Here is a 17,007-nt window from a genome sequence, read left to right as displayed (position 1 = left end):
ATATCCAAAAGCATATATATAACCTATACAACAACGACAGTGGATATTGTTCTTGATAGTGGTAAAGTCAAAAACAGGAGCCTAGACAGGAGAATGTCAAGTCAAGACAAACGGTGCTTTGGTTCCACTGCTTCAAAGCTGAGATCAAATGAGTCCAATCTTTTCTTAATGATGCGCATGGTGTTGCTGCTGCAGTTCTGTACGCTGGCTCTGGTTTATGCTCTTAGATGCTTGTTTAAAAAATGAGATGCACTTATGACTTCTGGTGACTAGTAGTTCTCTTGAATATGTTGAATACACTTACTGTAAGTTGCTTTGGATAAAAGCGTCTGCTAAATGACTGTAATGTAATGTAATGCTGCAGTACATTTATTAATTTCATTTGATTAAAGTAATTAATTACGTAATCAATTGATATTTAATTGAATAATTAAATCAAAGTGATTAATTCATTAGTTGATTATTTAATTCATTTTAAGAATAAAAAAAATTAACATGAGCAGGATTTTCTTTTTAATAAATTCAGATTTTGTTGCTGGCCACAGAATTCTGAAATATTAACTTTGACCCAACAATATTATCATACTGTGCTTAAATACTTTCATCACCGACTTTAAAGAGTTAGGAACAGGATACAGGATCATGTGAGGAATATACCTCTGAGGTTCTCCTCGCATTTACCTCGGTCAGTCCTCCTAGCTTCTGATTGGTTAGTTCTGTCACGTGTCGTGTAGAAACAAGGAAGTGTTGTTGTTGTGAACTTGTGGATCAGTCTGGAGAACAGTTAGGCGCTGGTATCCGCGTTCCCAATAGGAGTGACCCAACCACCACAGACACGACCCTGTGTTAGGTGGTGTTATGTTCAGGATTTGGTGACTTTTAGTCCCTGTAACTGTGGATACCGCCATTTGTGTGCACCCGGACTGTTGTCCGGTCGAGAGCAGCGGATGAACTGAACGCTCCTAGTAGTTGGAGGTATGAAGGATTTCTGCAGCTTTTCCCCTTTTTCATGATTTTTGTGACATTTGAACCAGACATTTTTCTCCCTCCATGTGTGGCGATGAGAGTGAATCGGTTCATGTGCTGCAGTCTGAGGAGGTCAGTGGGCTTTCACAGCGGCTGGTGCTACCAGCAGGGTTTAACAGTAGAGCGTACAGTGTCCAGCTGTGTAAGTAATCACGTCATCCAGCTGTGTCCAAGTAACACGTCATCCGGCTGTGTCCAAGTAATCACGCCATCCAGCTGGAGACCCAGGGGCATCAATATCAAACACTTTATTTCCTGCATGCTGGTGAATTATTTAATCTTTTTTCTTATGAAAAGGAAAACACTAAATCCAGGTGCCAATTCAAATTATAACAAATATAATGGAAAAGTTGTAATATTAATTGAATAAAGTAGTAACTTAATTGTTATAAAGTCATAATATTTCAAGAACATAGTCTCCTGCCCTGTAGTCTGCTTTATGTAACTGCTCTGCTGATACTGATCAACAATCAGCCGTCGCTGGAGGTCCCTACCTCATTGTCAAATGTAACGGAGGAACTTTCTTTTGGAATATTGCTGAATCTGTGTAAAAGGGGCTTTTGACTGATCCAAAGTCAGAGTCCCTTCCAGACAACCAAAAGAAGCCTTTTCACCTCACTTTGATGTGGGATAACAGACATTTGCTCCATAGGTAGTTTGTTGGCCTAATATTGCCGGGATAAGTGGCTAAAAAGGAGAGTGCTAGTAATCATAAAACTCACAGTTCGGATCAAATCACAGATCAGATCAGCACAGAAGAAAAAAGGGAGCAGATATCACTTTTAGATCCCTGATCATGTCTTCTTTTGCCGCGGATACTAATTACCGATCATTGATGATCCATGCTGTTGTTTCATTATAGCAGCTGGTCTACAAGGCTCCAGACTATTTCTTTTTTTATTGGCGGATAAAGATCATCAGTCAAATGTAATTCCACACATTGATGGTTAAGGTAAATTAAATCAACCGTGGTCCGTTACACCACTAGTAGTGGCGTAGCCGGCCGAGAGGTGAGCAGGCTGGCAGCAGATAGAGTTGAGCTGCTGATAAGCAGCTGGTTAGGCGAAGCAGGCAGCAAGTCCAAGAATATACACGGTACAAATGTGGGATCTTTACTTTAAAAATAAATCTTAGTGGTAATGTTTGATTTTCAGTATGGGGGAGGTCAGAGATGTTCTGAACTCAAATACATAAGTCATGGTCTGGAATCATGTGGAAATGGAGCCATTCTAGGGTCAAATGTGGGACTGGATTTAGCCTACTCTACAGGTTCAGACTCTTAACACAAAATATGAATCAACTAATACACTATGATTAATAATTAAGTAGTATACAGCCAAATGATTTAGTAACTAGGATTAGCGCCACCTTTACCAGCTGCAACATTAAAGTGATGAACACAATAATAAAGATGGGAAGTGAAGAAGAGCATCCATCATACCGTCATTTCTTAGAGTGCTGTGAGAATGCACTGCTGGAGTTACACATCGCTGAGAGGGACACGCCTCTAAGGACAGTCCCAGTGGTCGTACACAAGTATCCCTATCTCACGACCATCTTTGATAGCACCTTGAAGTCTGAGACAAACAGAACCTATCATTAAGAAAGGACACCGACGTCAATACTCAAAACTGAATTCATGCGGTGTCGAAAAAAAATCCTCCAAATCTTCTACAGGTCCTTCATCGAGAGTATTCCGTGTTCCTCCTCCTTTTGCCAGTTCCCCTCCGAAGCTTAGTCTCATTGTGTGAGCAGCAGGTCAGGGCAAAGGCATGATGTGGGATAGCATTCATGTCTTCAACCCGAGGTCCAGATGCTCCTCTCCGGTGGTGCCTGTGCCTCTCAGGTGCTCTACCAACTGGCACAGAGCATCATTCCTTCCAGAAGCCATCCGCCTGGTACACGCTGGGCTCTTGAACTTGACAAAGTGCAGATGCATTGTCCCGACCTGCTGACACCAGGCATACAGAGCACAGCGAGTCCTGCACACCTGCTCTCAGTCTACACCCTGACAAGAGACACTCCAGTCCTGTCAGTTCTCTGCATACTACTTACTGCTCCTGCGATACTGATCCCAAGTCAGTTTCCTGTTCCCTGACGAGACCACAGCCTCTTGGTCCGGACTTACAGTGAGCTACACAGTCTGTCTCCTCTACATTCATGCTTCAACTCTCTGAGGCCTTCAAGAGTCCATGATGTCAGAGGCCAGTGGCTGGAAGGCTAAGTGTCAGAAACCACCATACTGACTCATGAAAAAAGGCACAAATGCTGAGAAAGCACTTTGGCAAGAGTACCACAGACTTAACATTTGTTATCGGTTGCTCTGTTGTAAACTTTTCAATCCACCCTCTAAGTCAGAGCTGCATCCGGTTGTTGTTCCTCATGCCTTCGAAGACACTGCTCTAAAGATATTCATAGAAATCCAGTAGCCGCTAATCTGTCTGGAGATAAAGTCCTGAAACCTGCTCAGCAACTGTGCTACTGGACATTCATGTCACATGACAGATGAGGCGTTAGTAATGTACTCCATGTGATGCAAGACGGAGTCCCACACCTCACCGGAGAGCTACAACTGTTGCTGCTGAGTCTTTCCAAAAGGTCGCAGCTGACACACTCTTCATCACAAGTCGTAGCAACGTGCTTGTCACGCGTCTTTGATAATTATTTGTTCAAGTATGTCAACCTCTATGCCATTCCAGACCAGCGCGCCACGAAGGCCTCAAGATGTTCGTTTGAACCTTCATCTGTTAGCATGGTGTTCCAGATCCAGTCTGTACTAGTTGAACCCTGCTCAGCATCCAGACAGCATGAACCAGCCGGCATCACCCTCAGAGAGATTCAACAGAACACTCATTAGTCAGATAAACAAGACACGAGCTCAGCAGCCTGTGAATGGAATGAAGTTGCTTTGGCTTACAGCACAAGCCTTCACTCTGCAGCAGGTTCCTGTTGTTTTCTGCATGGAATAGGGGCGAGGCCCACAACCAGCAGAAACAACAGTATGACTAAAGTGTCCCTATGGATCCGGAGACCTTGTCTACATCAAAACAAAAGTCCCCTTTGAAATATCGGAGTGCCTCAGATCAGATGTCCGAGATTAATTTCCTCCTAGATCAGTGTGTAGGTTCTCAGGTTGTCCATCAGATTGTCCTTGGTTGGATGGTGGACATAAGAACCCTGATTGTGACTCAGCTGTGCCCCCGACCCCCTCGTTTCCCTGCATTGTCAGGAGCTTTGCCCTAACTGCTGCGTTCACACAAATCCCGGCGTTGCGACAATTTGCAGCAGGGTTGTGCGGCGGTGGGGGAGTGTCACTATTAGGGCGATCTAATGGACCAATTGAATGATGAAATACATAATACATGTAAGGCAAGAATGACAAAGCATGCATTCCCCCACAGAAGAAGCTGAAAACCTCGCCCACAATCCTCTAAAGCAGGGAAGCATTCTACACTGACACCCAACTATGAGCTTCTCTGTCAACTCTGCAAATTGAAAATGTCTGATCACAGCAGAACGATTGCCTCGCAGGAACACTTCCTCTCTTTGTCATCAGCGTGTCCTGTTTTCTTCTCGTCTCAATCAAAGCATGATATATTAGGATTTACTGTTTTCACTTCAAATCGATTTTTCTGATTATTTCTTCATGTTCATTTCTGAAAGGTTATTATGGTAACATAACGTTACACCATGAGTAGCAGTGTTATTCCTCTGCTTTATGTTTTCTCTCTCTAACAGTTTAATCTACTGTTGATCTATTCGATGATTTCCTCACCCCACACTGATGCAGAAACACATTTGATTATCTTAACTGCATCTAACTTCAGAGATGAAATCAATCTAAGTCCTAACCATTCCAGTGTTAGGTGCTTCAGTGAGATACTGATGATTAGATGAACAGTCACAGTAATCCTGTGACTGTTCATCAGGTGTTTGAGAAATAGCGGTTAATATCTTGTGTATTTGGTTTTTGTTTTCAAGACAAGATGATTGAATAAAATATTGAAATATTAATCAGACAAGTTTTTGATATATATTTTGGGTAAATGAATGGTTGTATGAAATCAGTCATGTTTAGAATAATGGATAAATGTAGCAAAGGTAGTAGTACTTAATACACGTTTATTGTTTTTATGATCTTCAGCTTCATTCATCTCTCAGCAGATAGGAGACGAGACGGAGCACTGGAAACACGAGAGAGGATCCATGTAGGCAGCTGTTACACCAGTTGGACAGTTGTGGTACGTGCTAATGTTTAGTTTTTTACCCTCAGAGTTTTTTTTACTTTCTTGTACCAGACTATAGTTTTTGGTCCCAGACACACACACACACGCACACGCACACACACACACACGTGTTGTCAAGTTCTTCAGCGTGAGGGACGAAGACACAAAGCTCACAAGTTGTCACAGCTGCAAGTGTAAAATAAGCCTTGGAACAACTAACTGATCAGACTCTTGTTGTAATTCATTCCCATCATGCTGCTCAGAGTCAGCACGAGTCCTGCTTATGACTGAGCTAACGGCTAACGTTAACGTTAACGGGCGCATCGACTTACATCATGACGCATTCAATGTCTCCTCTGTACTGAGTAAATATAAAGCTGTCATGATGTGTCCAAATTAAATCTTGTAAAATGTAGTTTTTGTGGAGAAATGAATGCATTTGTTTGAAGGAGATGTTTTTACAGTAATATAAAATAGACATTATTTAGGGAGTGACCTGTTTATCTTTTTTACACTAACTCTAAACAGCTGATCATTATGTAGCTAAAACTGATCTTCTTTTAATCAAAGCAAATGTTTTCAATACAATTTGACTTGTGTGTTTTATAACCAATACGGTAAATGTGTAATGTTGATGGCTGTTTGCACTGACTTTGGGACAGTGGTAATCATGTGAGTGTGTAGCCTTGCTGTCAGTACACTGTCAGTTACACAAAGAACATCTGGACTTTAAAAGAATTGGAAATCTGAATTGACCAAGATTAACATATTGATGTGATACTTTCATCAGTGACGTTAAAACTGTTACAATAATCTGCAGAATCTACCTCTGAGGTTCTCCTCACATCTACCGCAGTCGAAGTCCTCCTAGCTTCTGATTGGTTAGTTTAGTCACATGTGAGGAAGTGTTGTTGTGAAGCAGTTGTCCTTCTCCATCCTGCTGTTTCTTCCCTACTAGTCGATCCAACCACCACACATCAGAAGCAATGAGTTAATAACTACTATAATACTCCTGAGGAGTGAATATTAGAATTATATATGTTTTCCTCATATTCCCACCTGTAATGCTTACAACATTTCCATGTGTTTATATCTGCAGAAGATGACCAAACCCAAAACCAAGGCTTGCCTCCACTGTCATGGCATGAATGCAGCGAACCGCAAAACATGCCAGTCGTGTTTTGCGAGCCTCTCTATGAAAGAGAGGATTAAGTTGAAGGAGGAGAGCTTGCGCTCTGGTGACTGGGGGGGGAAAGTGAAGGAGCACCGCAACGCAGGCAGAGTGGTGGATTCAGCCCGTATATCTGTAAGGACAATGTTCTCTCTCTGCTCAGGTCTTTACATGCCTGGATCATCTATTAAGGGTCCCGGCCCCCAGCATTATGGGTGGGCCCCAGGGAGCCAGGCCTTCAAAAAAGAGCACGTTAATGAAGAAGGCTCCTGGCCCCTACAGTCTGCTAAACCCTAATCCTTAAGTCCTCTTTACTTGTGTTGATCTGCTCGTCCACATTTTGGCAGCGCACCAGAAAATATCTGTTCTTTATTTCCCAGGGTGCAGCATTGTGGACTGATCTCTATTAACCATCAATGACTTCACTGTTGTTTCCAGATCAGTGATAATGTGTGTGCATAATGCTATTATTAACTTCTTATTAATGCTATTATTAACCTCTTATTAACGCTATTATTAACTTCTTATTAACGCTATTATTAACTTCTTATTAACGCTATTATTAATGCTATTATTAACTTCTTATTCACGCTATTATTAACTTATTATTCACGCTATTATTAACTTCTTATTCACGCTATTATTAACTTCTTATTAATGCTATTATTAACTTATTATTCACGCTATTATTAACTTCTTATTCACGCTATTATTAACTTCTTATTCCCGCTATTATTAACGCTATTATTAATGCTATTATTAACTTCTTATTCATGCTATTATTAACTTCTTATTCATGCTATTATTAACTTCTTATTCACGCTATTATTAACTTCTTATTCCCGCTATTATTAACGCTATTATTAATGCTATTATTAACTTCTTATTCACGCTATTATTAACCTCTTATTAATGCTATTATTAACTTCTTATTCACGCTATTATTAACTTCTTATTCACGCTATTATTAACTTCTTATTCCCGCTATTATTAACCTCTTATTAATGCTATTATTAACTTCTTATTCATGCTATTATTAACCTCTTATTAATGCTATTATTAACTTCTTATTCATGCTATTATTAACCTCTTATTAATGCTATTATTAACTTCTTATTCACGCTATTTTAACTTCTTATTCACGCTATTATTAACTTCTTATTCCCGCTATTATTAACCTCTTATTAATGCTATTATTAACTTCTTATTCATGCTATTATTAACTTCTTATTCATGCTATTAACTTCTTATTCATGCTATTATTAACTTCTTATTCATGCTATTATTAACCTCTTATTAATGCTATTATTAACTTCTTATTCACGCTATTATTAACTTCTTATTCACGCTATTATTAACTTCTTATTCACGCTATTATTAACTTCTTATTCACGCTATTATTAACTTCTTATTCACGCTATTATTAACCTCTTATTAATGCTATTATTAACTTCTTATTCACGCTATTATTAACCTCTTATTAATGCTATTATTAACTTCTTATTCACGCTATTATTAACTTCTTATTCACGCTATTATTAACTTCTTATTCACGCTATTATTAACTTCTTATTCACGCTATTATTAACCTCTTATTAATGCTATTATTAACTTCTTATTCATGCTATTATTAACTTCTTATTCATGCTATTGTTAACCTATCAGACTGTATGTAGTCGTTGTGACGTCCCCCATTGGCTTGTGGTCTACTGTTCCTTGGATCTTTGTCAAGTGGGATGTACCCCTGGCCTTTGCCATTGTTCTTTGTGTATACTGAAGTGGGTAAATAACATTGGCTTTCCATTATATTGTCATGTGTGGAGGTGGAGCTAAAGCTACTACACATACTGTACATCAGGCCTTATGTTTTCATCAATAACATCACATCTGGATGATTGTATGCTCTAAAAGGATTATAACAGACAATGCAGACTTCTAAGATGGATCCAGGGGGAAATGAATCTGATGATCTGATGTCCAGAAAGATGATACAGCAAAAACATCTGCACCCTGCAATCTTTAAAAGCCAAATTGCTCGTGGCAAAGTAGCGGATGTCGGGAACCTTTGCTGGAAGGCTAAGCTGGTTCTTCTTTCCCATATTGTGGGAGAGTGAGCGAACAGCGTGACCGTATTAATACAAATATACTTTCTTATTAAGCCAACTCTGTTCATGTCTATTTTTCTAGGTGAAGAAACTGCATGAGCTGGACTTTAAGCCTCTGCTGTTCATGGGGAGAGAGAGGAGAGGAGGCTGCTCAGCTGAGGTCATCACAGGCATCGGGCCCATCCCAGAGGGACCTGTGAGGGAGCTCATTAAGAGAATGACTGCCCTCTATGAGTACTTCCTCACAAGTGAGAACACATCTTTGTTTAACTTTGCCTTCACCTTTCGTTCATAAAGCCTTTTTGTAACATGATGAAATATGACAAATGAAGTGTCTCTGTGGGGCTGTTGGCTATAAGAACATTCTCTCGTTATTCTTTATCTCTCAGATTACAGTGAGCTACTTGCCACGACTACAGCTCCATCTGATGAAGCAGCATCAGCACCCCCGGCCTCCTCCCAGGAGGAGACCCTCCCTGTCTTAAGCCGTGTCCCTGTGGAGCTCCCACCTCCCTCCTCTTCTCCTCCTACAACCCCTTCTCTCGTTTTACCTCCTCTTCCCACTCTCTGTCTCTCTACCCCTCCTACGACTCCTTCTCTTTCTTCTCTTTCTTCTCTTCCTACAAACCTCTCTCTCCCTTCACCTCCTCTCTTCCCCCGCTCTCTCTCTTCACCTCCTGCAACTCCATCCCTCTCCACTCCTACAACCCTCTCTCGCTCCTCACCTCCTCCTGCAACCCCGCCTCTCTCTGTGCCATCCCCCTCTAACCCTCCCACCACCTCTCCTCCTGTCGAAGGCGCGATGACAACGCAAAAGGAATTGCTGGGAAAAAGAAAAAGAGATGAAGCCACAGGTTGTCTTTTGTTTAATGACATAATGCCCATCATCATCACTCATCTTCTGATTCAAAGCTAACGGAGCTCAAGGGCAGCCCACAGAGCATGAAAAATATAGATCAATATTTTATTTATTGATTATTTATAAAAAATATTTGAAGCAGATCATGTAGTTTGTTACTTATTGTGTTGATGCTTATTTTCAGGCTGCAAACAGCACACCTGGCAGAAGCTTTTCTTTTTTGAGAAGATAATAGAGAGGAGGTCAAAGCAGGTAAGATCAGCTGTTTGATCTGATTCATGTCGTGTTAGTGCGGCTACATTACAGACCTGAGGTCTACATGAACAAAAGATTTCTAGTCAATGTTTGCAACAGCCGCACAACTCACTGGTATAGTGAAGGACAGCTTTGATGGTCCATGATTAACTCCTCGCTGGCTTCCTCCAGTCCTTCGTAGATGATCCTTCAATATGACTCCTCTGTGACCCTGTCGAGTGCTGAGAGACCTCAGAGTATGTAGGTTCATCTCAATGTTGGGCTGAACACCAAGACTCAGAAAGGTGTCTTCACTTCAGCAGAGAAGTCTTGATTCATTGTGGGGACAGAGTGTGCAGCAGCTCAGCCCTTTGAATGAACTGTTGTCAATTGTGTCCTTCCTTTGCTCTACAGGGAATAGAGGAGGTCAGAGTGCACTGGAAGTCTTGTTCAGCTTGGTGAGAGACTCTACTTTACTACTCGGTCCAACCTACAGTATGAGAAATATGATCAACAGCCAGCGTCATCACCAGCGCCCTGTGAAAGCCTTTAGCTCTGTGGTGGAAAGAGTTCCACCACAGCGTTGTTAGTGTTGTAGACATGCTGAGAGCTGCACACTGATTCCTCTCACTGTGACTCTGAATTTCAAGGGAAAGTAGGAAGTTGCATGTTTCCTATTTAGCTCCAGAATGTCATAGATTCACAGGATAGGATGGATTAAACACGCACTGCCTGTGTGGCTCTTTCAGGCTTTGTAGACAGAAGCTATGTGGTGCAGGTTGCAGTCATGTTGCTACGTTGTTCACTGTAAACAAGAAAGCAGCAAACCTGGAGGAGCTTGGAGCTGTCGTCCTGTTCTTCATGATGAGGAATGCATTGATATGCAGCAGGAAACGGAATAAGGACATTTTTTAAATGGTGTTTTCTGCTGGCTAGATGTTTATGGATGTGACTACACATCTGTGATGATGAAGAGCACTGTAGCTCCGCCTGTGCTATAGAACTATATGCAGATAGATGCTGTATACAGACGGGTCCGGCCGTCAGAAGGGACAGCTGTTTGGTGCCAACAACACCATCAAAATGATATTCAAACCATTTATCATAACAATGTTATTATGGTGTCATGAATTTTATCCAGAAGCTATTGAACCAAATGTGGAGTCATCACCACTGTCACCATGAGATTACTGCTGTATTATGAAGTAACAGCAGCACATGTGTTAACCTGAAGCAGAGCACGGCCCTCTGAATGTGAAGAACAGGACAAGATGCTGGAATGAGAGTTTAAACCTGAGGACACAACCAGTTTAAACTGGACCTCGATATCATCGGGTGAGACGGTGGAGCAGACCTTCATCTCTCTCCACTGAGCTGAACAGCAAGACACGCCTTCAATAAGAGGGACCAACTATTCCACTCAAGAACTCAATCTATTCAGTCTTTCCAGTGCAGAAGGCCGAGCGTCAGAGGAGCAAGCTGGCTCATCATCTCTTCACTCATTTGAGAATAGGACAACATGCTATAAGAGCCTCCACATTAAAGGATTCACGCTTTCCTGTATGTCAACATTGAAACACTTTGATGAGCTTACTTTCATAAAACATGATGACATCAGACTTGTAAGAGCCTGTTGGAGCTTTGTTACATGGACCATCTGTGTGTTATGTGAGAGGGTTAGGGTTAGCATTATAACTCAAGTTCGATGAGCAAATGTATATACTAATCGTTGCCATGTGTGCTCTTCTTCACAGTGGCAAAGAGTGGGAGGACACCTGGGAGCCTGCTGTTAATTATTCGCTCTAGCTGTCGCTAGCTATTGTTTATGAATTCACATTTTTAAAGACTTGTTTATATGTAATTGGAACAGAATTTATTCACTATTGAAGTCTTGTAGCTTCATACTCTTTGTGTCTAACTTTGTCCCTTTTTATTAATTTTGTGATACAATTCATAAATTCCTATTATTATTTATTTCTTTATTTGTATGTATTATTTTTGCTTTGTCATGTAGATATTCATTTATGTATGATGGGGGGGTAATAAACACTTTTTTCAATCCCCTTCCTGGATACTGTAAGATAGAAGTATGTTGTGATGTAATGTAAGATGTGATAGAGGCCATGTTCAGCTCATTCTCACGTTGATACTGTGTACCTGTGTTCTCCCTCAGTGTGAACCGCTCCGGGTGAGATACTCAGATGAATCTGAATGTTTTCTTTAATCACATGTTTTCTGATCCACACATAATGTGACCGGCTCGTCTTATTTCACTGTTTGTGTTTCTGGGACCTCCAGATACACAAGAACTGAAAACATTATTTGTATTATATGTCCCATTTAAGACTGAATTGAGAGGAACCACAGATACTCAATAACAATATTTGCTGGTATTAGTCATACAGTACATTAACGTATCATTTGAACTTTTCAGGACAAGCTGATTTCAGGTGAAGTTTTTAAGACAATCCGATGTTATTCAGCTTCACACACACTCACACTCGTGTCCAATTGTTTATGATTTTTCAATTGAAACTTTTACTTTTGACTTGCTATTTCACATATTGAACTGATTTTTAGATGGAGAATATAGGAAATGTTTATAAAATACAATGCTTTGCTGTAGATGAAACTACCCGACAGAATAAACACTGTGAAGAGATGAGTGGATGAAGTGACTGATGTTAGGGGTAAACTGCTGGTTGGACGAGCTGTGCATAGCTTTCACCTCTGTGACAGAATTCATTGTTACTTTGTGAACACGTTCAAAGCCTAAACACCGAGCAGATCAATGCATCAGCTCCATCAGCTCCAGGCCAAGCCCACATACGTAAATGGTTACGAACTGTCTACTAAAGTACGTGATCAGCAATTTTGGAACGACTGCACGATGGTCACTTGGTCATAGTGAAGTGCTGGGACAGAGCATCTGGTGGTCTTGCATCAGCAAAAGTGGACCTAACACTAAAGCGTTCATGACAACCCCTTTGGCAGAAAGAGACTGACACTTCTCCAGAGATCGACCAGACATGATGTTCCCGCCCTAGCACCACCTTTGAAAGGTGGGGGTCCCACTATCCTGATGACCTAAAACTGACCACAATTCTGCGGCTTATGACTTATATCACAACCTCACAGAGCTACCCCATCACCCCAACAGGTTAAACTCCAGCCCAATTGATGCTGCGTGTCAAATACAAACGCCCATTAATACACTTAAAGAACAGCTTATTCCCAGTGGACGGACATCACATCACCAGGTGAAGGCAGTAGACTGCCTATAGACACCACGACAGACGCCCGTTGCCACTGCTCAAGCCTGGTGACTCCATTGCTGTCAACCTTGACAAGCAGAAAGGATGGACTACAACTGCTGCTGTTCTGCACAAATGCAACAACCCAAGATCTTACCTCATCGGCACTAACGCTGGCGGCCTTCATTGGTTGGTACCTGCTTCTCCTGACTCTGCCACCTCCTCAGCCTGAACTTGAGGACGGAGAGGAAACATATGACAAACGAGGCAGAGACAGAAACAAGACAACAGACATCAGCTGCTGTCACCACGTCAAGAGGCGGAGCGGTCCAACAGCCGTCTCACTTGAAGGACTTTGTAGACATGGAGTCCTAGTTTAGGTTCTTGTGATTGTTTTGAGTAAGAAAAGAACTGAAATCATTCAAAATGTTCACAATAGTACAATAATAGTATTGCTCAGGCCTGTTACAGAGGATTTTATTACTTTAGTATTTGCTTTACTTTGGTCTTATCTTTAGTTACTCTAAGAAGGGAAGGTATAATTTAGTGAATCACATAAATAATAGGGACTAGTTAACGCTGCGCAGCTATCAGGGACTCAAGTGTTATCTGTGGACAGTGTGAGCATGCATTACCCAGCAGCAGCCATGAGTGTCTACAATATGGCTCCTATTAATGCTAACTGTGGATACTGGTACAGACTGGTCCTTAAACACAGATACTTGAAGACTTCCAGAAAGACTCGCGCTCGGCTACTCGCACGCTGTACTCATATATTACAAGTTACGAGGTTACAAGGTTTTTATTTGTCATTTTACGACAGGGTTGCAAAACGAAATTTAGATTGTAGTCCCAATTTGCTGCATATACATCTCTCTATATATACATATACATATACATATACATATATATATAGAGAGAGAGAGAGATAGATATGGACGTGACTCAAAAAACAGTGGTATTTAACTGTTCATCAGAGTGACGGTCTGCAGGAAGAACGTGTCCTTGTGTCTGTTGGCGTACGGTGTTCTGGAGCTCCTCTCAGAGGGGACAAGTTGAAACAGGTTGTCTCCACGTTGACAAGGGTCTGCAGTGATGTTTGCTGACTCTGGAGGTGGATAAGTCCTGAATGGAGGCAGACTGGTACCGATGATGTTCTCTGCAGTCCTGACTGTCCTGTTTGGTGGCTGATCCAAACCACACAGTGATGAACGTGTAGAGAACAAACTGGATTATTGCTGCGTAGAAGTGGATCAGCAGCTCTTTATGCAGGTTGAACTTCATGAGCTAGAGCAGGGAGTACATCATCTGCTGGGTCTTTTGCTGATGCTGTCTCTGTTGGACGTCCACTGAAGGTCCTGGGAGATAGAGGATTCTAGAAACCTGAAGGCTTCCACAGCAGACACAGTGTTATTCAGTGTAGGGGGCTCCTCCTGAAGTCCACCATCATCTCCACAGTTTTAGGAGCGTTCAGCTCCAGGTTGTTCTTACCGTACCAGAGGTTCAGCTGGTCAACCTCCAGTCTGTACGTCACCATCCCAAATCAGTCTGATGATCGTTGTGTCATCTGCAGACAGGAGCTTAATTAACAGATGGGTCTCCTGAGGTCATCGTTGTGTAGAGGGAGAAGAGCAGCGGGGAGAGCAAACATTGGAGGTAAAGGTGCTGCAGGATGTCGTGCAGTCTGTTTCCTGCAGGCCACTCCACCCACGTTGGCTAAAAACGTGTTTTTCAGGTTTTCAGTGAAACTCCTCTCTGCTGCTTTGATCTCCTTTGTCAGTGTATTCCTGGACTGGTCGTACAGGATTCTGTACAACAAGCCTGACAGTAGATCTGTGCTCTATCTGTTGTTGTCTGTTGATGAGATCAGTAGGGGGGTTACAGAGTTTGGCAGAGCAACAAGCTTTGGAGCTCAATGCAAAGTTATGTATGTAGTTATATGTCATATAACTTTGCATTGAGCTCCAAAGCTTGTATATATATATATAAAATATATATATATATAAACACATATAGACACATTTTCATATGGTGCTATAATGCTATAACAGAGTGCTGCAGCCTTACTGATTTACAATTTAAGATGAAATCATGGCTAAAATCAACATCAGCATGTACCCATCAAGCATTAACTCCAACACTTGATGTGTTTTAATGTTGTGACATCTTGTGGTTGTGTTGTGCTGCCTTAATGTTGTTGCTGTACAGTGAATATGTACTGTGTTTTAATCATATTTTTATACTACAGTTTTTTAACAGATAAGTTATTCTGGTTCCTGCCCAGGGACTACATATGTAAATGAGCTCCTAGCTAACGAGTAGAGCTAAGCTGAGGACTGTAAAATGAATGAATAAATGAGCAATGAGCATGGAGTCTGGATGTTTGTGCTCCACAAAGCACAGGGTTAGAATCAGCTTTATTTCAGAGTACAGAGTGCGTCTCACACACACACACTAATACTAAAACATGATCAGCTGACACAACAAAGGTCGGATGGATAACCTCTTGAAGGCCTCAGGTAATAAAGCCCACATGGAGTCAGTTGATATTGATATTATGCTCTGGTCAGCCAGGTGATGTCACACCTCTCTAAACGGGATTCATGCTAGCCACATCCGTGAAGGTTGTAAGTGTCATTAGCATTAAAACAGTGATGTGCAAAGATTTCCAGTTCAGTTACTGTTGTGACGACCCCTCCCTTCCACCAGGGGTCTGCGTCTGTTTCCTGTCAGTTTGTCTTGCAGGATGTTGATCGGCAGCTAAGGAGCCCCACCTGAGCCTGCTGGGAGTGGCAGCTATAAAGAAGCACCCTCTTCTTTGGCTGGGTCGCCTCTCCTCCCTCCTCCTGTTTGGAGGACCTGGATGCTGCTTTGCTTTGATTGTTTATTTAGTTCGGTTTAGTTAGTGGTACTTTCAATAAATGTATATTTATTACTTTTATACTGGTACGTCTTGTCTCCCTCATGTTGGGGCCTTTTGAGCCGGGTCGTGACACTGTGAACAACTTCTTTTACAGTGCCTATAATAAGTATTCACCCCCCTTGGATGTTTTCCCCTTTTGTTGCTTTTATACATGAAATCATGGTCAATATAATTTGGCTTTTTTGTCTTTCATGTCAAAGTGAAAACAGATTTTTACAAACTGTCAATTAATTAAAAATATATAGTGTAAAATAAGTGTTTGCATAAGTATTCAGCCCCTTTAAAGTGACTGACCTAATTCAACAGAAGTCCAGCTAGTTGATGCCAGCAGTGTCACAAGTAGTGAAATGGAGATGACCTGAGTGCAGTTGATGTGTGTCAAGTGATTGTAGTATAAACAGACCTGTCTGGGAGCTCCAGTCTCTGGTTCATCAGTATTCCTGCTACAATTGCAACATGAAGACAAAATAACACTCCAAGCAACTCAGAGAAAATATCATTGAGAAGTACAAGTCAGGAGACGGCTACAAAAAGATTTCCAACTCACTGGACCTCCCACAGAGTTCAGTTCAGTCCATCATTAAGACATGGAAGGAGTATGGCGCTTGTTTAAATCTCCTAGAGCTGGCCGTCCTCACAAACTGAGTGACTGGGCAAGAAGAGGACTGATGAGGGAGGTCACCAAGACACCTAGGACCACTCTGAAGGAGTTCAAAGCTTCAGTGACTCAGATGGGAGAGACTGTACATACAGCAACTGTTGCCCGGGTTCTTCACCAGTCGAAGCTGTATGGGAGAGTGGCAAAGAGAAAGACACTGTAGAAAGAATCCGCCCAAAGGCATGTGGGAGACTCCAAGGTCAACTGGAAGAAGGTTCTTTAGTCTGATGAGACAAAAATTGAGCTTTTTGGCCATCAGACTAGACGCTATGTTTGGTGAACACCAAACACTGCACATCACCACAAACACACCATGTCCACCGTGAAGCATGGTGGTGGCAGCATCATGCTCTGGGGATGCTTCTCAGCAGCAGGCCCTGGAAGGCTTGTAAAGGTAGAGGGGAACATGAATGCAGAAAAATATCACCAAATCCTGGAGGATAATCTGACTCTGTCTGCAAGAGAACTACGACTTGGGAGAAGATTTATTCTCCAGCAAGACAACGACCCCAAGCATACAGCAAAAGCTCCACAGAATGGTTCAAAGACCA

General features: G+C 41.7%; 1 protein-coding gene across 8 annotated transcripts; it reads left to right on the top strand.

Annotated features, from left to right (window-relative positions):
- The first annotated feature begins 731 nt into the window (after window positions 1-731).
- LOC142950187 (uncharacterized) lies at window positions 732-12,283 on the top strand. 8 transcript variants are annotated; one of them, XM_076092082.1, is made up of 8 exons: window positions 732-1,098; window positions 5,171-5,267; window positions 6,352-6,558; window positions 8,611-8,776; window positions 8,918-9,382; window positions 9,572-9,639; window positions 10,036-10,079; window positions 11,376-12,283. In XM_076092082.1, the coding sequence occupies exons 1-8, from the start codon at window positions 1,010-1,012 to the stop codon at window positions 11,425-11,427; spliced, it is 1,188 nt and encodes a 395-aa protein (XP_075948197.1). In that variant the 5' UTR covers window positions 732-1,009; the 3' UTR covers window positions 11,428-12,283. The 8 variants fall into 8 exon arrangements, with proteins under 8 accessions (XP_075948197.1, XP_075948199.1, XP_075948198.1 ...); XM_076092087.1 differs by having other exon boundaries at window positions 733-975; window positions 5,191-5,267; XM_076092088.1 differs by having other exon boundaries at window positions 733-975; window positions 5,188-5,267.
- The last annotated feature ends 4,724 nt before the right edge of the window (window positions 12,284-17,007 follow it).

This window comes from Anarhichas minor, unplaced genomic scaffold (genome assembly GCF_050575085.1).
Source record: "Anarhichas minor isolate MPS153535 unplaced genomic scaffold, ASM5057508v1 ptg000015l, whole genome shotgun sequence".
Classification (NCBI taxonomy): domain Eukaryota; kingdom Metazoa; phylum Chordata; class Actinopteri; order Perciformes; family Anarhichadidae; genus Anarhichas; species Anarhichas minor.
The sequence above is the reverse complement of the archived record's forward strand: the minus strand, read 5'-3'. Positions and strand labels throughout refer to the sequence as shown.